Here is a 22,552-nt window from a genome sequence, read left to right on the forward strand (position 1 = left end):
CATTTTAAGCATGTTCATCAGTATTCACATGTAAAATATTCATATTGAAAATTTGAATTTTCTTAACATTCATTATCAGTGTTGGCTAGTAATGGACCACATGTAATCTATTTTACGTGATCAGATTACACCCTATTACTACATTTTAAAATATAGATATACAGGGAAAACACATTGTTTTCCAAAAATTAAAGTCCTTTCTTTGCCAAAAATGTATGTTTTTTAATATACTGTTCAATAGTTTGGGGTTGACAAGATGTTTTTAAAAGAAAGCTCTAGTGCTCACCAAGGCTGTATATTTGAGGGGGAAAAACATCATATTTAGAAATATTACTGGGATTTTAAATAATTTATTTGTATTTTAATAATAATTTATTAAAATATATTTACAGAAAATAATTTATTCCTGTGAAGGCAAAGCTGAATTTTCAGCATCATTACTCCAGTCTTCAGTGTCACGTGATCCTTCAGAAATCATTCTAATATGATGATTTGGTGCTCAACAAACATTTATTATCAGTGTTAAAAACAGTTGTGCTGCTTGATATCTGAGTTTTATATGGAAACTGTTACATTTTCAAAAAAAAAAAAAAAGCTATTATTTGAAATCTTTTTTGTGACAATGTAAAGGTCTGTCACTTTCTACTTTTGTTTAATGAAAGGGAGTGTTAGTAGGTACAAATTACAATGTACATTAGATTTTCATCAAAACATGCTATAAGACAATTTAGGGCTCATTGTGTTGTTGATAAAGGTGAAGTTGATGTACAATGTTCCTTTTTTAGGGCTGTAGGCAGCACGAAAAAATAAAGATTTCGAATATTAGCAAATAATCAAGTAGCCTATTAATTATTTTTATTTTTTCTTACTTACCTGGTTCTTTAACCTGTAAACACCATTTATTATATCCAGCCACTCCCATTGGATGTCACATGGTGAACCAAACAGATATTTAATAGCCCCTTAATCTAACTGGGTTTGAGGTCGACAAAGAAACACCTCACCCAAAGCACAATGGACGACGGTAGTTTTTAACAGAAAGAAACCAGATAAGCTTTGGTGAAAGTCGTAAATGATGAACATGAACATCGAAGGGGAGGAGATGTGCAAACCAATCCGGCTCATCGCGGCTGCCTGCAGGAGCATGGGCATAGGAAAGAACGGACAGCTTCCCTGGAGCCTTCCGTAAGAGATACCCAAATCATCAGTAATTTTATCCCGTTGGAATACCTGTATTTTGTAAATTATATAAGACATAACTGAATAAACAGATGAATTCATAAACGACGCGACGTCTGACGAATATTTGACCGAACATTCGATGTACACTTCGCTGTCTCTTTACTTTTTTAGCATTAGAGGCACAAAAATCTCGTATGTATGTGTAAAATGATGTAACGTTATAGTGTTTGAGTTAGTAACAAGCTTTCTCATTGGTCATTATGTACACTACCGTTCAAAAGTTTGTGGTCAGTAAGATTTTTAATGTTTTTAAAAGAAGTATCTTCTGCTCACCAAGGCTGCAGTAATTTGATTAAAAATACAAACAAAAACAGTAATATTGTGAAATATTATTCCAATTTAAAACAGCTGTTTTCTATGTGAATATACTGTAAAGTGTCATTTATTCCTGTGATCAAAGCTGAATTTTCAGCATCATTACTCCAGTCTTCAGTGTCACATGATCCTTCAGAATTCATTCTAATATGATGCTCAAGAAACATTTATGTTTATTATCAATGTTGAAAACAGTTATTTACATTTTTATTTCATGATGCTATGATGAATAGAAAGTTCAAAAGAACAGCATTTATCTGAAATCTAAAGCTTTTGTAACATTAAACACTACCGTTCAAAAGTTTGGGGTCAGTAAGAATTTTCATTTTATTTTTGGGGGAAATAAATAAAATAAATCAATACTTTTATTCATCAAGGATGAGTTAAACTGATCAAAAGTTACAGTAAAGACATTTATAATGTTAGAAAATATTCTATTTTAAATAAATGCTGTTCTTTTGAACTTTCTATTCATCAAAGGATTTTGAAAAAAAAAAAGGATAAATTTTCAACATTGATAATAATAATGAATGTTTCTTGAGCATCAAATCATCATGAATGATTTCTGAAGGATCATGTGACACTGAAGACTGGAGTAATGATACTGAAAATTCAGCTTTGATCACAGGAATAAATTACAGTTTAAAATATATTAAAATAGAAAACAGTTCAATTGTCATAATATTTCACAATATTACTGTTGTAATATTTATCAAATAAATGCAGCCTTGGTGAGCAGAAGATACTTATTTTAAAAAATCTTACTGACCCCAAACTTTTGAACGGTAGTGTATGTTATGATGTAACGTTATAGTATTTGAGTTAATAACTAGCTTTCTCATTGGTCATTATGTATGTGCATGTACGTTCATGGTGGAAGTGTTCAGTAAAACAGTCGAAACACATGCAAGTCTAGCGTGGTTTATGACATGTTGTGAAACAAATTTATAACACAAAACAAACCTAGCATGGAAAGGATTTTAGCATGGATTTTAAAAACATCAACTCATTACCTGTGTCTGTCAGAGAGATCTTGACCTTATTCTGGACTGTATAAAAATATTGATTTTGAGGCCCTATTTGGTGTCCTATTCGTGGAATATGCCTTTGAACTTTAGACCTCTAACTGAATGTCATTGTCAGCAGGTTTTTGAGCCCCTCAACGCCCGCCCATTCCAGATAAGAGATAACATCATGCAGACAGATAGCATAGTGGTTGTAACCAATTCTTGGTATTTAAAAAAATTTCTTTCTGGTATAGAATATTATGTTGGTATAAGCCATAAATATTAAATAAAATCAATGCATGCAGGATAACCTTGGCTCAACTCTGATTTAGGCACACAGCCCTTCTTCTTTGAAAGCTATAAACACATCAAAGATATTTGTCATGCAGTTCAAATTGCATTTTGCACATTATGCAGTTAACAAAGTTGTATTAATATATGTGCTCATGTTGTTCACAGAAAAGAATTTCAGTTCTTTCTGGATACAATTACAGCTGTGTCCGCACCCGGTAAGGTTGATTTAATGTTTGGTTTGATTTATGCTGTAATTGGCACAGTGATCGTAATTCTTATAGTATGAAGAAAAAATAAATGACAGAATTTTATGTTGGTGCACCTCAGGGAAGAAGAACCTGGTTGTCTGGGGCAGAGTCTCCTGGTTCTCCTGTCCTGAGACAGTCTTCCCTTTGGCCAATTGCATCAATTTAGTATTGAGCCGGAAGCTGAAGTAAGCATATTCATTTATAAACAATTTTATGCATCTACACTTCTGTTTAAAAGTTTGGGGTCGGTAAGATCACAGGAATAATTACATTTTGAAATATTCTAAAAGAATAATAAAAAAGCTATTTAAAATTGTAATAATATTTCACAATATTACAGTTTTTACTATATTTTTGATCAATTAAATGCAGCCTTTTTTTCTTCTTTAAAAAAATCGACTGACCCCCAAACCTTTGAAAAGTACTGTATACTATGATTTCTGTGTTTATTTACTGTACGTCAAGTTCGTTTGATTATTTTGCATCACTTCAGTGCAGATCCTCCACGTGCCCACTATCTGTGTAAGGATTTTGAGTCAGCAATTCGCCTGGTTTCTGAGCCTCCTTTGTGTCACATTGTGGAGACAATCTGGGTTTTAGGAGGCCCAGAAGTGTATAAGGTGAGAAGCCTGATTTATGCAATGTTTACATTTGCAAATGTTAATTAATACAGTCATTTAGTTTATATTTGTAACTGTGCTATTTAGGAAAGTCTTGAGCATCCATGGTGTGATCTCATCTATCTCACCAACATCATGGCCGACTTTGACTGTGATGTGTTTTTCCCAAAGTTTGACCGCAACGTTTTCAGAAAACAAAAGGGGTAGGATTATCCTCTGATTTATTATGTGTTTCAATGATAATACTTACCTCATTTATTTGTCTCTATCATTGAGATACTACAATACGTTTTTTAGATTTTACTTTATTTGAGTTAAAGTTTATTTAATTTTCAGTGATGAAAATGTATTTTTTATGCTTCTCGTTTCAGTTGTAGTTACTATATGTCTTTGTATTTTTTCTTTATATTAGCTTTCCCGGAGTACCAGATGAAATTCATGAAGAAAATGGTATTAAATTTCAATTTCAAGTCTTCAAGAAAGAAGCTTAAAACCGAAGCCGAGGACTGGAATCAAGACTGTCAAACGTGATGCTTGATTTGTTGTTGATGCAGTATGAAACAGCATTTTATTGGTTTTAATACAGTTATGTCAGCTTTATAGAATCTAACAATATAGAGTGGTGCCTTTTATGATGTCAGAACCCAGAAGTCTAATTCGCCACTGGTTCCTTCGAGATTTTCCTCTGGGGTTTTATAATCTGTTTTTTTTTTTTTTTATGTGTAAAATAAAGCCTTTGGTAAACATAACTTGACGATACTTTGACGTTTTGTTCTACAACATAAACTGCACACACCCATTGCGGTTGAACAAAAATGCAGTTACAGGTATGTTCAGTTTTGAAAACGTACGTTAAAGGGATAGTTCACCCAAAAAATGAAAATTGGCATTAATTACTCACCCTCATGTTGTTCCAAGACTTTCGTTCATCTTCAGAACACAAATTAAGATCTTTTTGATGAAATCTGAGATTTCTGTCCCTCTATAGACAGCTACACAACTGAAACTTTGACGCTTCGAAAAACTAATCCCTATGAATTGAGCGGTTTAGTCCAAATTTTTGAAGAGAAACTATTGCTTTAAATGATGTACAGATTGAATATAGGCTTGTATTCACATAAACGTTCAACTCACACATCAGTTGTGGTAAACAGAAGCTCAAGCATGTTTGCTTGACATGCGAAAACCAATGAGGTTCATTCTCGTGTTACGCAGCACTTTTGAGCTTCTATAAGAACCAATGAGGTTTGTTCTCATGTGTCAAGCAGGTTCGGTTGAGCTTCTGCTAATGTTTGTTGATCAAAGTGAATAAATGCGTAAATTAAATCTAAATTGAGAAAATTTGGACTAAACTGCTCAATTGATATGGATTAGTTTTAAAAACTTTTTGAAGCATCAAAGAGTTAGTTGCGTTAGTTAGAGTTAGACAGCTCTCAGATTTCTGTGTTCCGAAGATTAATTAATGACAGAATTTTTCATTTTTGGGTGAATTAATCCTTTAATAAGTAACTAGATTAGACAGTTTTGGGTGTGAATGTCTGCTTGAAGGAACCAGCAGCGAATTAGACTTCTGGGTTCTGATGTCAGACCTGCACTATTGCACAGAAAAACACGGTACTTCACCGTCCAAATAACCATTTCAAAGCAGCTAGTTCTTCATAATTATAAACCCTATGAACATCATTTTCCTAATATTCGTGTTTTTTTGCTCAGTTATTACATAAGAAATCACTCCACACATGATCTGAAACAGCAGATGGACTCAGACAATGCTGCCAGTGATGAGAAGCACTTCCCTCACAATTACACATGCAACAGTTTATGACCACTCACCAGATCCAGTGTTACTCATCTCACTGTCACCATGGTGACAAAAGTGAATCAAAGGATGGGACACAGTAGGAGTCATGTATGGTTTGTGTATACATACCATCTGCTGTGAGAACTCAGTGCCTTACTGCAGGTCTCAGTTATGTGTATTTAACTTAGATTTGTGATATTCTGTACACTTGTTTTTTTGTGAAATTAATCTTTGGTGCTATATTAAAGTAAATTTCTAAACCAAATGAAAATTTTAAGTGTGCAACAACTTAATGACCACAAATAACGGGATATTATTTATATATATATTGGAATAAATCTAGAGTACATTGACAGAGAACGACTTTCCCCACTAGATGGAGCCGGCAGCTAGGAACAAAAAAGGTTTTTCAGTGGGGTTCAGGTCTGGAGATTTGGCATGACAGGGTCTTGATCTGGTGGTCCTCCATCCACACCTTTATTGGCCTGGCTGTGTGTGGCATTGTCCTGCGGGAACATTGTCATGCGATATACAGACCCTTTCCAAAAAATTTGAATATCATGGAAAAGTTTATTTATTTCCATAATTCCATTCGAAACGTTAAACTTCCATAGATTATAGATTCAGGGCCCACAACTTAAATGATTTCAAGTATTTAGTTGTTCATTTGTACATAATTTGGGCTTCCAGCTCATAAAACCCACGAAAACAGGATTTCAAAAAATTAGAATATTACATGAAATCACACAGTAATTACACAGTGATACCATGGTCACTGAACCAGGTTTTGGTTATTTTGGCAGTGTGGGCAGGTGCAAATCCTGCTGGAAAATGAAGGAAGGATGAAGTGCTCTGAAAATGTCCTGGTAGACGGCTGTGTTGAGTGGACAGCACAGTGGACCAACACCAGCCGATGACCAACACAGACTGTGGAAACTTCACACTGGACTTCAAGCATCTTGGATTGTGTGCCTCTCCATTCTTCCTCCAGACTCTGGGACCTTGCTTTCCAAATGAGATGCAAAATTTGCTCTCATCAGAAAAGAGGACTTTGGTCCACTGTGCTTTATTAAATCCAGAGTCAACGCAGCCGTCTACCAGGACATTTTCAGAGCACTTCATGCTTCCTTCATTTTCCAGCAGGATTTGCACCTGCCCACACTGCCAAAAGAACCAAAACCTGGTTCAATGACCATGGTATCACTGTGTAATTACTGTGTGATTTCATGTAATATTCTAATTTTTTGAAATCCTGTTTTCGTGGGTTTTATGAGCTGGAAGCCCAAATTATGTACAAATAAACAACTAAATACTTGAAATCATTTAAGTTGTGGGCCCTGAATCTATAATCTATGGAAGTTTAACGTTTTGAATGGAATTATGGAAATAAAGAAACTTTTCCATTCAAATTTTTTGGAAAGGGTCTGTATATATATATATATATATATATATATATATATATATATATATATATATATATATATATATATATATATATATATATATATATATAGATAGATAGTTGGTTTACCTTTAAAAAAAGTTACCTGGTTGCCTTAAAATGTTGAGTTCATTGAAATAATTTTTTTTAGGTAATACTATGGAGATTGGTTTAATCAACAGAAACTCAAAATATTATGTTATCTGAATCATATTAATTATCTAAGTTGATTTGACAAAAGAAAAAAAGCTTTGATAACAAATCATGAAAATGATATTTTACAGTGTAGAGAAGCACGCCAAGGCGTGTGAAATCTGTGATTGGAAATCAGGGTTATTCCTCCAAATATTGATTTCTGAACTCGTCCTAAGTTATAACATTATTATTGTGTTGTTTAACATTAATATAAACTTGTTTTCTTTGCATTATTTGAATTGAGGTCTGAAAACATGGCATCCTTTTTGTTATTTTGACCAGTTGTCATTTTCTGCAAAGAAATGCTCTAAATGACAATATTTGAAATTTGGAAGAAAAGTTGTCAGTAGTTTATAGAATTAATAATAAAAACAAAAGTTTTACTCAAACATACATATATATAGTAAATCTCTGTATGCATGCATGTATGTAAATGCAATAATTTGTGGATAATAATTAGTTTAATGTTAAATTGACACTTAATATTGGAGTAAAAATGTTCTCACCCTAAATAAAAGGTGAATAGAGCTTAAATAAATCCAAAATGGCTACAATGTCATACCAATTTAGGAGAAACCTAATAAATATTAATAAATCAATTTTTCTGAATTCATTTGTTGAAATTTTTTAATCCACAATGTTCACATTGATATCTGTAAAAATGATCTCATGATTACAAAAAGCACATTTTTCTGGACAGGACACCACTCTGATTAGGAGAGATTGCACAGAGGACAGCGGCACGCTATGCATGACCTCAGCATGGAATATTTACCACCTTAATATTCCAGCATGCAAAGTCCAGGGCAGGAAATTATAGACTTTAATTGCATGTGTCATCTATTTTCATAATTTCCCTGAGTTATGCCCCATAAAATCAATGTGTAACATTTGCTAATAATACCCACTGTCACATTTCAAATGAAAAAGAGCTATTTATACCCTCGCTTATTAACCTCCTATGTGTTCGGGTATAACTCAAAGTGTCATTTGCAGGATAAAGCAGCCATCCGATCGGCGCCGTACACTAGGAGTGGACAAAGAATGGAGAACAAAAGAGAGAGGCAGAAAATCTGGAGATGTGGAAACATCAGAACAGCGATAAATATGAATGAAACCTGCCCAAAAATGTCATGCATGAATTCATTTTAATATCAGCTCTAATCAAGCTCAAAAACATCCTTATTTTGATATGAGAAGCTTCTGAGAAATTTAATAGCTCACCATTAAAGAAATCATAAAGTCCACCGTGTAAACAGCAGATGCCACAAGGCAATATGTAATGTAACTTCATTATAGATTCCAGTAAAGTCTTTAGCCTAATCATTAAAACGCACAAAATTATCTCAAAATGCAGCCCAGAGGCCAAAATATTGGGAAATGCTTGCAAATGAGATTTGGCAGCAAACGGGTAAACATTCATTGATCTGAATATTTATCAGCATAATGCATACCTCCAAGAGGTATTTTATATTGTTCATTATGAGAGAATATGATGAGGAATTTCAAAAGCGACATACATTTCTTGGCACATCATGTCTGTATATGACAGTACAACTAACGACTCAGTGCCACAATGGCAAAATGTACATTTACAATGTAGTAAAGTCGGGAAATTACATTTTCTTTGAGCACAATATGGGTTGACATTTATTTGGAAAGAATCGCTTCCACAACATAAACAGAACCTTCAATCATTTATCCTTTTCATATAAATAAATAAATGTATTCATACAGAAAACAAAGGAAACGACTGTTAATATTAGATTTAGCACTTACAATCTTAATCACGGAAGCCTGTTTCTGCCATGAAATAAAAACTAAAAAAGGTCATTGTGAATTTTCATCTCACAATTCAGACTTTTTTCTCTATAAACTCAAATTGTGAGAAATAAAGTCAAAATTGTGTGTAAAAAACTTGCAATTCTGTAGAAGAAAGTCTGAATTTCGAGATAAGTCGGGCTAGCCAGATGTTAGCTCAAAATTGCTAAATATAAACTCATAATTGCAAATTCCGAGCAAAAAGTCAGAATTGCAGGAAAAAAAATTGAGAAATAAACTCGGAATTGCAATCAGAATTTTGTGTTAGAAACTTGCACACAGTTCTACGCAATTCCGAGTTTATTTATCACAATTCTGACTTTTTGCTTGGAATTCTAGCAAATTAAGTCAGAATTATGTGTTAAAAACGTGCAATTAGGATTTATTTCACAATTAAAAAAGACAATTCTGACTTTATTTGTCGCAATTCTGAGCAAAAAGTCAGAATTGAGCAATATTACACTGTAAAAAATTTCTAACCCTCCCAAATCAAAAATTTCAAGTGACCGATAACATCTAAATTTTTCAATTGGCCCAAGTGAAATTCTGTAAATTTCAATTGGCCCAAGTGAAAATCTGTAAATTTAATTTAATAATTTACAGAATTTCACTTGGGCCAATTGAAAAATTTACATGTTATCGGTCACTTGAAATTTTTGATTTGGGAGGGTTAGAAATTTTTTACAGTGTACCTAGAAAACAATTATGAGAAATAAACTTGGAATTGCAAGAAAAAGTCAGAATTGTGTTAAAAACTTGGAATTGAGTGAAATGAAGTCAGAATTGAGATTAAAAGTCACAATTACCTTTTTATTTTTTTTATTCTGTGGTGGAAACGGGCTTCCATATTTAATCTTCCGTCCGCGGTGGAGCTACTGGATTAAACAGTGGCCTCTCTCGCCTAAGACGCAGCTTCCCGTAGCTCATCTCGAAGTCCTTTTTGGTGCCGTTGAGGACTTCAAGGCTGCCAGTGCGTACATCATAACCAAAAGAGTGCAGTTTCTGAATGCGATATTGAACTATCTGCGTTGTCAGTTCTATCACTGTGGGAGTCTCCATGATCTGCTCCATACTTACTCCAGCGGTGAGGAGTCCATTGAAGCGATCAGCTAGTATAGGCACAGAATAGTACAACAAGGCTGGACACTGAAGTACGACCTCCCTAAACTCTGCTTCTGTGCATTCCAGGGTCTCCTGTGAGTAGCTGAGGGTGAGTCTCATGCTTTCAGGGTTCAGCTCAGTAACAAAACCCCTCAGTTTGGAAAGCAGCCGCAAGAGCTCATTGCTGGTGAAGCCCCTGTCGCGCAAGAACGTCAAGTTTTCGCGCAGGACCTCGGGGGGCTTCAGAAGCACGTAGGGATTCTGAGTCAGCAGCTTCTGCAACCAGATCTTCAGATTGTCCTCCCTCCCACCCAAGTCCAAATAGGTCTTCTGCAGGGTCTGGATCATCTCCTCGTTTTGCTTCATGGGTCGGCTGAAGCTCTGAGGGGCGCTGGCCATGAGCTTGCTAATGATGCGCTTGTTAAGATGCAGCGTTTGGAAATACACAATGTTGGCCTTCTGGTTGTCGTGATCAGAGGACGAGGAGAAAAACGAGGCAGGGAATTTTTCAATGATTCCGACCAGATCCTTCTGGCTGGCGCACACAGACATCCACAGCTTTTTCTGCGCCTCCATTTGCTCAGGTTTGCAGAGGATGGCCTCAGGATGGAGCTCCAAAACACGGGCGATGACAGGCCCGCTAGCCCCCATGTCCCTCAGCAGGGCGGCAGTCTCGCTCACGTATACGGGGCTCTGCCGCAACACCCAACCCTTCACCTTCCGGACTTTACTGATGTCTACGGACAAGTCGTACAAGGCGTCTACGGTAACCAGGTTCTCTTCATGAACGATCGAGGAGTTGGGCCTTGTGAGGAGTGAAGTTGTTACTTGAGCCCGCTGGCAGTAGAGAGACAGTGATGTCGTGACTAATCGCAACATGTTTGCTTAATCTAAAGGTCTGTGGGTGGGACCGTTGGGTAACTGAGTGACATGCCTGAAATAATTGGAAAAACATTTCAGAAAGTCTCAAACTATTTGAATAAAACACTTCCTCATTCCTGTGTACTAATGCAAAGCTGATATCATATGCACAATCTTTGGTGTTTAATGAACAGAATGAGAATTCAGACACTACGAACCATCTACCCATAGGATGTTATTTTGAAGATGCACTTGATACACATGCCCTGGAACTCATTTAATTATTGCCAGCTGATATTAACTAGCTTTCTATCTGGTTACACCCGCAAAATGCTAATATTACAAAAGAGCCAAGGGTTTTTATAACAACACCTCTGTTAGATAATTTACTTATGATAACTAGATATTAGCTTTGGAGAAAACTGGGAAGTTACACAACAACCATTGTTAGATATGCAAACAGAAAAGGTTACACAGTTAGATGGTTCCTTTATAATGAGATCAAGACGTATTTTTCTTGAGATTTAAAAGAAAAACACTAAATACCTTGAGGGACCAGGACGTCCCAATAGCTTTTGAATTTGAAAGAGACGTAACTATTAACCCTCATGTTCTGTTTAGGGTCTTTCAGTCCTTTAAAGAAACCTTTTAAAATTGTGTAAGGTTTTTTATGCAATCTATGTGCTGGTGTACAGAAAGAAACTTGACAAAATAAACTTTTAGAAGATATTCGCATAAAAAATTTAGAGTCATTTGGCTTCTAGGGAAACAGTAGAGAATATCAATGACTCAACTTGTACTAATGGGCACTTTTGTTCAATGAAATGTATTCTAAAATGAGAATAGCATACTTGAAATGTCCAACATGAAAAATATTTGCAGTCTAAGAGAGCATTTTTATATGTCAAGATTTTCCTTCGTACATACCAATACATACATTCCATCAAATGTTTGGAATAATTTATATTTTTTTATATTTTTGAAACAAAGGTCTCTTGTGCCCACCCAGGTTGCATTTATTTGAAATATAGATATTTTTTGTAGCATTATAAATGTCTTTACTGTCACGTGAGTGATCAATTTAATGTGTCCTTGAATAAAATATTGTTGTTTTTTTTACTTTTAAATGGTTGTGTATCAGTTTCCACAAAATTATGAAGCAGCAACAACTGTTTTCAACATTGATAATAATAACAATAATAATACCAAAATCATCGTATTAGAATGATTTCTGAAGGATCATGTGACACGGAAGACTGGAGTAATGATGCTGAAAATTCAGCTTTGCCATCACAGGAATAATTTACATTTTAAAAAATTGTTTAAATTAGAAAACAGTTATTTTACATTGCAAAAATATTTCAAAATATTACTGTTTTTTTAATAAAAAGTAATTGCATCATTGGTGAGCATTTTATAAACATTAAAAAAAACAATGTAACTAAATGTGAGTAGAGAGAGAGAATATATATAGTAAAGGAATGAAAAAGGTAAGACATGCAATTTTGTTATTATTATAATGATTGTGTTATTATAATCATATTAGTGTGATTATTACACTTTTATCAAACACAAACAAGTCAATCTCAACAGAACATGAGGGGGAAGGGGGTGTTCTGTTACAAAACAGAAGTCGTGACATTGAAATAAAGAAACCAACTCCACAGTCTAATACGGCTTGCATGTATTAGTCGCAGTAATATCACATCTGAAACGTGCTCATACAGTAAATTAGACTGATCATTATTACCTCTGTACTGTAGTGACAGCGCTCACATCTTCTTCAGTAAGATAGGAGCACCTCTTGTTCTTGTTGTGAGTGTGTGAGTGTGACGGCCGTACGGTCTGAGCACAACAGCGCCACCCTCAGTGCGGGAGAACATTTTGATTTATAGATTTTGATAGATAATACGAGCACAGCGGAAAGAAATACGAATTGCCCATTCACCTAAACTACAAAATAGTCAAAACTGGCACTAATATAATTTGAACATTTATGAATGGCAGCCAAACTATTTCAAGCAAATAGATAGCCTAATTCTGATATATTTTTAACAACATCCTTTAAGGGACTGTGTGTTTTCAAAATGGAAACGTTGCTTAAAATGGCATCAGAGACTGAGTTCTATAATCAGCACAGAAAGCAATTTGTTTGAAAGGCAGTGGAGAGTGAGTCACAGTTGGAGCTTAATCACAATGCTGGATCATGCCTGCCTACTCAAACTGTTCACTCAGCCCACCCTTGAAGTCTCTTCAATCTGGCGACTAGCAAAGAGCTTGCGTTCACACGGCCCCCACGGACTACAGGTAGGCCTAACTGTACAAGGCACAGGTTAAGACAAAGGATTTTCAATGTTTTGAAGGATAGGCAATTACTATTTTTTCTCACATTTAAATCTCTTTCTCTCAAAAAGAAACGTTTTTGAGAAACCATATTAGACATCTTTCAAACATAATTTTGGGGGCATACTGGTCACACATAAGCTCGGAAACGGAAGTTGCGATAGTCTTTTCTTCCCTATTTGTGACATATCAGAGTGAATTGGCTTCTCGAACAAGAAAAAATGTAGGCCGGGACTTGATTTTGCCCAACAGGAACTGAGGATTGTTGTAGTTTGCTATTGCTGTGATGTCATGAGTGACAGGTTGTCCCACCCTCAAGCCAGTAAACACTCATCAGAGAAAATATTAGAAGAGATGAGCTGCAAGAGTGAGGGGAAGTTATTTTGATTAAAGATTATGAAGGTACCTGAATAAAAAAATATAAAAAAAAAATGATATGATGGGATACATCATTTATAATAAATACTGCAGTAAAAAAAAAATTCATCATGACTCCATTAAAGTCATGGTGACTAAGTTCCAAATAAAACGACTTAAACCTTGACATGAGTGATTAATTATAAAACAATCGATTAGACATGACAGTACACTTTATTTACTGATTTAATCACTCTGCCAGATGTATGTTGCAATATGTTGTAAGTACAAGAGTGAATACACTTGTGAATTTGTATGCAGACAATCAGGTTCTTGCAGAACATTGCTGAAATGGTTGACTGAAGCTGTTTCCATTGAGAATGATCTAATAGACTGAATTGCTTTATTTATTTTTTAACACAGTGCATTTACTCAGTTATGCTTCATTAGTAATGTGGTTGAAGTGCCTTTTAGTTTCTCTTGGAATAAAAACTCAAAGACATACACAAGATATAGTCTAAGGAGAGAGAATACAAACTTGTTTGTCTATGCTATGCTTAAAATTTTCTTGATTCATGAGATAAAACCCTCAACAACTGCACACAAGATTAAAAGACGATCACTGAATGGAAAGATAAATGATAACCATGTGCTCTGGGTTATAAGGGAGTATGAGGAAAGCAAAGCGAGAAAACCTGCACCTGAGAAACGAAAGAAGAAAAAAAAAAACTCCTAAGAAAGATAACATCCCAATGTGGGTGGATCTTATTGCCAAACTTTAGAAACAGGTTACTCAGATTTCTGAGTATGTGGAAGGCAACAGGCAGAAAGCACTCTCACGGATGGACAAAGTAGAACAGGATGATCCAAACGAGGAACATTGTGATGCTTCTTGCTTTGCTGTTGGCGAGTACTCTCGCCGAAGAAGACCCAGAGCCCATTTTTAGAGAGCTTGGTGGAGTACTGGAGATGGGTTTTTGCTTTGGTGATGACATTGCCGTGTACATACTGACTGCTGGAAAAAGGGAGCTATTGGGTCAGTACTCAAAACCCTTAATTTCACCACCTGATGCCTTTAAGGGTCGGATCAATACCACCAATGAATATGAAGGGCTGCTCGGTCTGAAGATCACAAATCTTCAGTTCTCTGACTCTGGAACCTACATCAGAGAGTGTTGGAGCGGTAACACTATGGAAAATTATCGTAAACACTATCTCTACGTGTGCAACGAGGAGTTCGGCTCACGGGATATTTTACTGACAGCTGGAACAGGTGCAGATCTGGTATGTAATATGGGTTCCACGAAACACGGTACAGTAAAATGGTACAGAGATGTGCACAACATTTCTTTGTTCATGGATACTCAGATTTCTTTGGAGCCATTACAAGCAGAGTTTAAAAGCCTTATCCGGGTGCATGACAAAGGCTCATTTTTACACGTTTCAGATGAGTTGATTCAGGACAGACCTCGTTTTTTCTGCCTGGTCATGGAGAGAGAGCAATGCAGGAGTTTCCAAACCATAGGACTACCAGAAGATCCTGAGATGAAGAGTGTTTATCGTTCTGTAGGGGAGAACATAGTCCTTACATGTTCAGTAGACCACCTCAGACAGAATCACTGGAAAACACCTTTTGGACAAGTTAACTCATCTGCACCGTTACACCTCAAAGGGAAAACCGAGAATCAGATATCCGTGTCGACAAGCATGAATTCAAAAGACTATTCCCTAGTAATTCAATCTCTCACCTCAGAACATTCTGGGAGCTATAAATGTTTCTCTACATTTCTCGTTGAAGAGTATGTTGTGAGTGTGTGCCCCTTGCTTGAGTCAACCCATATTTCATTTTCTGCAGGAGATAAGAATGTGGTCCTCCAATGTGACTTCATGTCTTTACCAGCAATTAGCGATAAAGTCGAGTACATTAGCGTTCTGTGGTATCGAAACACTGGTGAGCAGGACATCCTAATAATGGACTCGGGGGATCCTTCTTTAACTCCACCTAAAGACCTACGGGGTCGGTTAAAGTTCTCACAGATAAATTCCAATCTCATCTTTACTGATCCAAAAGTGGAGGACATTGGGACGTACTGGTGCGTGGTGCTGCTAGATAATGACGAGGGCTATGATGATGATGATAAGGATACTGACTTGAATGATGATGGTGGTGATGAAGATGATTATGTTCAAGATCATCCATTGGTAATGGAGGAAGAATACATGGACATGTGTCTCTTTATGCAAGTCACCAATCTAAAATTTCAGTCAACTCGTAGACTGCCTGAACCTAAACCTGAACCTGAGACTAGCCTGACAACGTATATTGTGTGTGCAGGGCTTGGAGGCCTATTAGCACTGGCTTTTTTGGTTGGTATTGTGGTGTTTATAAAAATGAGAAAGAAAAGATCTGCATCTGTTCAAGGAAGAGGTCTTGAACTATTTGAAGAGGAAGGAAGAGCACTTAAATCCACAAAGACGTAGAGTATGAGGTCACTACTCTTGATCCTTCCACTGCTTTATTTTACACAATCATTTGTGCATTATTTTCATGAAAAATGTAAGTGGGAAAATTAGGGGAAACTACTCAATGTAAAGGGATAGTACACCAAAAAATGACAGTTCAAACACAAATCTTTCTGTCGTCATTTACTCACACTTATGACATCCCAAACCCGTATGACTTTCTTTTTCTGTTTCCCCTACATAATAAAAGTCAATGGTAACCAAAACTTTTTAGTAAACCAGCATTCTTCAAAATATCGACTTTTTTGTTCCACAGAAGAATGTTTGGAAGTAAATGATGATGGAATTTTCTCTTTTTTTTTCAGTAGACTATACCTTTATGGTACAATTTCACCTTTGTCTTTCACCTCATCATCAACCAACCTGAAGGAGGGAAAGCATATTTGTAAGACTTGTGTGTCAAAAAATGTGTTCAAGTGCTGTAAAAGGGTGTTCAATTTCAAAACACATTGGAACACATTTGACAATTAATCTTCTTGTAAATGCTCAAATGGATGAGTCTCAGGCATGAGGGTAATGTAAAACAGCCACTGAAACACGTGACATTTTCCTGTGCAATGAAGACAGGACCGGCTGGTTTGTTTCCCTGTCAAATCTTGAGCACACAGTAAGCAAATGGCGCTTTAAAAATAAACACACCATAAAGCCTGCATCAAAGCTCATTTCATAGGAAGACAAACATATGGGTCTTAAAGTGATAGTTCACACAAAAATGAAAAATCATTTACTCACAAGAATCATTCCAACCATGTATGACATTTTTACATATCTTTTTTAAATATTTGTGTATTATTTTTTAAATATCATATTTTTTTGTCCTACAGAACATTGTGAGGGTGAGTAAATGATGACAAATGATCATTTTTGGTGAACAATTGCTTTAACTATATGCTTTATAAAGTATGTATGCATTTATTGTTCAAAATGGCATCACGTCTGATCATTTAGTACTACTGAACTGCAACCATTAGAACATCATCTCTCCCATGACAGAGATCTTGGTAATGATAAACAATAGATGTGCAAACACATCCGTAAACATTTTAATTCTCCTCCTCATGGGGACGTGTAGTACATTTCCTGTTCTAATTTCTCTTCGGTTTCCATTAATGTGTCAACAGAGTTTGAATCTACTGCTGAATGTAACATTCTAGTCTAACAGCTGGCTGTGTAAACAGCGGCAGAGAAAGGCTGATGGTGTCTAGAGAGCACAGTACGGATTTGATAGACACGGTTATGTCACGTAAAGCTGCATTGGTGGTCCTGTGTGGAAACACAGATTAGAGAAACAGCTCTGTTAATGTGCATGATACGACCAATGCATTCTCACCAAGGCTGGGCTGACTGCCAACGTATATGTTTGTGAAATATTAAAAGCATTTGAGTTACAGCGGAATGGCCATGCTTGTTTGAAAGCTTTAATCCATATTTGTTTTTTCATTACAACACGGGTGCGTTCTCAATGCATCCAATGGATTTAAATGATCCAGTGCTTTGTTAATGGATTTTTCTTTTTATAATAACATCTTGATTGCTGAATGTTTAAAAAGGGATTCTGGAATATATAACGTTCTTGATAATCAACTGAACATGTCACAGCAACATAATCATGCAGAACATGCTGAGTGACACACAAAGAAACATTTAAAGAGGTGTTGATGGACTGAATAAAAACAGTGCTTTAAAAAAAAAAGCTGATTAGACTCCCTTTGCGTGATCGAAGCATTGTGACGCATCTAATTATACTTTTCTCTATACTGTTTTCTTTTCTGTTCTTATGTCAATGTTTCATAACGAAGTGCCTAATTATGAATCATCCAGTAATGTAGACCAGTTAGACAGGCAAGTTTTTGTATGGGCCACATCTGCTTTCACTTGTCAAAATAGGCTGTCAAAATCCTAACTGTCATTATGCATTACAGTATGCCAAAAGACACACTGTGTTCCACAAATGACACACATCATGTATGTATTTGTCTTAAAACTTCTGTCCTTTATTTCTAACACTTTGAAAACTCTGTAAACCCTTAATATTAATTTGATATTAGTCATTAATACCTAAGTTTGATTTGATTTTCTGTTTAAGGTTGTCTTGTATGTTAATTGTAGGTTATCTGAGTGTCTTCTGTAACTCATTTAATGACAGCATGGTTGAAAGACATACCTGCACCCCTGCTGATAAAAAAGCTGCAAGATTTTATCAGGCCTGTAATGAAGTGCATGTCCACTGGGGGGGGGGTCATTTTTTGTAAAGAAAATTAAACATTACGTTTGTGGCGATGGAACTGCCCATTAGACTTTACAGGAATTACCTTTTAGCCTATTTAGACAGGGTCAATTTTCACAAAATCAGAACCCCGAAGGCATTTTGTGATTATTTATATTGTACAACATTTCTAGGGGTATTAAGGGGTGCTGAATCCAAATCTGCTGTATATGAAGCTCAAAAATGTCCCAAAATGCCTCAAAATTGAGAAATTCAAAATGGCCGCCACCACCAGGCTGAAATACATTTTTCAGTATATCTTTTTGACTAAACAAGGTACAAACATGAAATAAATGTGCTTTTGTAAGTTTTCCTACATGGGCAATTCAATGCCATATTCAGATTTTAGATGTCATGTGAAGAAACTGCTTAGATATTGCAAAAATGGTTGTTTTTAACTATGAACTATTATTAACTAATTAATAATTAAGTTATTATTATTCATATTATCAGGCTGCTTTTACTTAGTCTGTATTTTGTTATGAGGTCAAATGTGCTGCAATGCACTCCCAAACCTTTGCCCTCCCCAATATCATACCACCCCTCCCCCGAGCTTAGCCTCTCTCACACTTCTCGGAAACATAAGACACCTAACAGGTAAAGTCATGTCCAGTGTATTTTTTTTTATAATGTGACATGTTTTCATAAACATCCCATTCCCAAGGGGATCAATAACGTTTCTATCTATCTATGTAGTTTAAATAATTGCAGTATATATTTTAGCATTTTTGATCACTAAAAGAAGCCTATTAGCGCGATTAGCTAGATGACATCAAAGTCAGTAAACTTAACACACTTGCTTTTACACTGACTGATTGGAGGAAATACTTCAAATTTATTTCATTTAAAGATGCTCTAAGTGATGTTGGGTGACGTCACTTCTTGTTGACGTTTAAAGTATTGTCAAACAAAACGGAGGCTAGCTAGACCCTCCCTCCTCTGGAATAATATCTGATAATCCGATTGTCAAATATATGCAAGTGGAAGTGTTTTGTTGTTTAAACAACTTTATAACAATCGCAATCGCATTAGTTGAGCTGTATGTGCGATGGGCGCCGCCATGTTAGTTTGTGCCCCAGACGCAGTTCAGAGAATCGGATCTGTTGGATTTACAACACGTGAATTCATCCACTTCTCCCGAAATACATAAGTGGCTGGTGAACTGGGAGAAGAATAGAGTAAACTTTGAAGTTACTTACACAATGTGTATCTGATATGAATAAGACGTGTCTAATTATAATGGAAGGGATTATTATTGCCTCTTCCTTTGACATCAGTGTGTATTTTCCATCTCTAAATGTATTGTTTTTTTAGTACTTATATGTCTGAAACCTAAAATAAACATTATGTGGTTGAAAACACTGTAAAGTTTTGATATATGACAGCTCTGAGCGCGCCTGTCTCTGGCTCAGTGCCAGCCAACGTGCGAAAGCACATTTGAATTTAGCACTTGATCACGTGATGCACTGACCGTTCTAATCACACCGGTGTGATCGTACGCTCCAGGGACCAGCCTAGACTGATCACACCGGTGTGATCGTACGTGCGAAAGGGTTAAATGAAATAAATTTAAAGTATTTCCTCCAATCAGTCAGTGTAAAAGCAAGTGTGTTAAGTTTACTGACTTTGATGTCATCTAGCTAATCGCGCTAATAGGCTTCTTTTAGTGATCAAAAATGCCAAAATATATACTGCAATTATTTAAACTACATAGATAGATAGAAACGTTATTGATCCCCTTGGGATGTTTATGAAAACATGTCACATTATGAAAATATACACTGGACATGACTTTACCTGTTAGCTGTCTTATGTTTCCGATCAGCCGTTCTGAGAAGTGTGAGAAAGGCTAAGCTCGGGGGAGGGGTGGTATGATATTGGGGAGGGCAAAGGTTTGGGAGTGCATTGCAGCACATTTGACACATTTTACCTCATAACAAAATACAAACTAAGTAAAAGTAGCCTGATAATATTAATAATAATAACTTAATTATGAATTAGTTAATAATAGTTCATAGTTAAAAACAACAATTTTTGCAGTATCTAAGCAGTTTCTTCACATGACATCTAAAATCTGAATATGGCATTGAATTGCCCATGTAGGAAAACTTACAAAAGCATATTTATTTCATGTTTGTACCTTGTTTAGTCAAAAAGATATACTGAAAAATTGATTTCAGCCTGGCGGTGGCGGCCATTTTGAATTTCTCAATTTTGAGGCATTTTGGGACATTTTTGAGCTTCATATACAGCAGATTTGGATTCAGCACCCCTTAATACCCCTAGAAATGTTGTACAATATAAATAATCACAAAATGCCTCCAGCACTTTAAATAAGCACATTTTCAGAAATTCTGCCTAGTCTAATTGATTTTAAATAAAAATGCATGCATGAAAGAATGCCGTTTTCCTTAAAGGGGAACACAAAATGTTCACCGACCTATCAGATCTCAGTGTCCAATTTCTTTTTCTTTTTTTTCATTAAGTAATCATGACACATGTGTATGTTTCCAAAAATATCAGTTCCTAGAGATGAGCCATGTTTATAACTCAAATATGTGTCATGAGGCAATGTGACTTTGCCGTACAGCAACAGTACACTAAATAAAAAAAAATCACATTAATAAACTCAACCAACCAAGAGTATTTGTGCAGACAGGATATAGCCCCTAAAATAGCCCTGGAACAGCCTAACCGTACTAAAAACACACGCACGCTGCACGCACACACAAACACTATGAGCTAGGAGTGAGTTCTAGGACAAAAAAAAAAAAAACACTAGCGGCAGAAGTCCTCTTGCTTTCTGATGGGACTGAAATTAAGAAGGGAGGATCATCAGGAATGTCCATCAATTAAAACTTATGTTAACAAGATTGTGATGGGAGATAATGGCTGTTCAAATGATGAATGAGGTTGACAAACCTAAAAACATAAATCAACAGAGAAGGGTTATTAAATAACGCAACATTCTATGTGACATTAATTGCACTCTTTGCTGATTAAACGTTTTCATATCAAAAAATGTACAGAGGAAAACCCACAAATTAAAATAATTTAAAACTTAAACCTTCGAGCTTGAATTTGTATAGGAAAATTCCTCATTTGAAAATTCACACGGGATAGGGGATATAATTATTATTTGTTATAATTAATTGTACTAAATTAGTGCATTGAATTGACAGTTTTTTGATTCCCATCTCTTAAAGGAGAACTCCGGTCAATTTTAACATTGAGCTCATTTTTTTGTACATTTGGAGTGCTGTCAGTACAGAAAACAACGACAAAAATCGGTGTTGCCTACACTTGTTATCCTCTTTTTAAAATTTGCACCCTGTTGACTTCAATGGGGCAAGTTTTAAACCTGCTTTTAGCCTCTTAACATCCTTGATGTGTCATTACAAGTGCACAGGTCATGTGAGTGATTCCTTCTGAGTGAACGCGGGTGAATCTGACTGCAGTAGATGTGAAAGAAATATATAAAAAATTATGTTTATTCAGCCAGCGCACATACCTGTATTTACATCCTGTTTTCGGTCGAAGTCCACAGTAATCGATTGTCGAGTTCACACGCCTAGGTTTAGTACCTATGATCACACGCGTGAACTCGACAGTCGACTACTGTGGACTTCGACCGAAAACAGGATGTAAATACAGGTATGTGCGCTGGCTGAATAAACATCATTTTTATTCATATCTTTCACATCTACTGCAGTCAGATTCACCCGCGTTCACTCCGAAGGAATCACTCACATGACCTGTGCACTTGTAATGACACATCAAGGATGTTAAGAGGCTAAAAGCAGGTTTAAAACTTGCCCCATTGAAGTCAACAGGGTGCAAATTTTAAAAAGAGGATAACACGTTGTAGGCAACACCGATTTTTGTCGTTGTTCTCTGTACTGACAGCACTCCAAATGTACAAAAAAATGGGTTTTTATGGGTCCAGCTGCCCTAAGGTAAATAACGTTTTGGTCATGTGTGCCTCAGGGTGTTGGTGAACCTGCAGGTTCAGTTTTCTTTCTGCCTTGGGCTGCATGTCTTTCTCCCTATGCTTTGTGGGTGTATAATTATTGCACCTAGCTTGTTGCATGGTTATTTGCGTGTGACTGTGCTAATC

At 35.9% G+C, this 22,552-nt stretch overlaps 3 protein-coding genes across 3 annotated transcripts; 2 read left to right on the forward strand and 1 right to left on the reverse strand.

Moving 5' to 3' along the window:
- Positions 1-927: 927 nt before the first annotated feature.
- LOC311291216 (dihydrofolate reductase) lies at positions 928-5,789 on the forward strand. Its single transcript, XM_084410136.1, has 6 exons — positions 928-1,185; positions 3,024-3,073; positions 3,186-3,291; positions 3,600-3,726; positions 3,814-3,929; positions 4,139-5,789. Exons 1-6 carry the CDS (start codon positions 1,073-1,075, stop codon positions 4,215-4,217), a joined length of 591 nt encoding a protein of 196 aa, XP_084266262.1. The 5' UTR covers positions 928-1,072; the 3' UTR covers positions 4,218-5,789.
- Positions 5,790-8,292: 2,503 nt separating this feature from the next.
- On the reverse strand, positions 8,293-12,778 carry mterf2 (mitochondrial transcription termination factor 2). Its single transcript, XM_084409414.1, has 2 exons — positions 12,697-12,778; positions 8,293-11,019 (listed from the first exon to the last, which is right to left on the reverse strand). Exon 2 carries the CDS (start codon positions 10,962-10,964, stop codon positions 9,834-9,836), a length of 1,131 nt encoding a protein of 376 aa, XP_084265540.1. The 5' UTR covers positions 10,965-11,019; positions 12,697-12,778; the 3' UTR covers positions 8,293-9,833.
- A 1,656-nt stretch (positions 12,779-14,434) lies between these two features.
- On the forward strand, positions 14,435-16,819 carry LOC311290891 (uncharacterized protein). The gene is made up of 2 exons (XM_084409635.1): positions 14,435-16,135; positions 16,478-16,819. Exon 1 carries the CDS (start codon positions 14,508-14,510, stop codon positions 16,125-16,127), a length of 1,620 nt encoding a protein of 539 aa, XP_084265761.1. The 5' UTR covers positions 14,435-14,507; the 3' UTR covers positions 16,128-16,135; positions 16,478-16,819.
- The last annotated feature ends 5,733 nt before the right edge of the window (positions 16,820-22,552 follow it).

This window comes from Rutilus rutilus (genome assembly GCF_951802725.1).
Source record: "Rutilus rutilus genome assembly, chromosome: 5".
In the NCBI taxonomy this organism is placed as follows: Eukaryota; Metazoa; Chordata; class Actinopteri; order Cypriniformes; family Leuciscidae; genus Rutilus; species Rutilus rutilus.

Excerpts from the sequence above, each read along its gene's own strand:
- LOC311291216 (XM_084410136.1), top strand. The coding sequence starts at position 1,073 with ATGATGAACATGAACATCGAAGGGGAGGAGATGTGCAAACCAATCCGG. Across the intron at positions 1,186-3,023 it reads CAGCTTCCCTGGAGCCTTCC|AAAAGAATTTCAGTTCTTTC; the intron begins GTAAGAGATACC and ends TGTTGTTCACAG. Across the intron at positions 3,727-3,813 it reads GAGGCCCAGAAGTGTATAAG|GAAAGTCTTGAGCATCCATG; the intron begins GTGAGAAGCCTG and ends TGTGCTATTTAG.
- mterf2 (XM_084409414.1), bottom strand. The coding sequence starts at position 10,964 with ATGTTGCGATTAGTCACGACATCACTGTCTCTCTACTGCCAGCGGGCT.
- LOC311290891 (XM_084409635.1), top strand. The coding sequence starts at position 14,508 with ATGATCCAAACGAGGAACATTGTGATGCTTCTTGCTTTGCTGTTGGCG.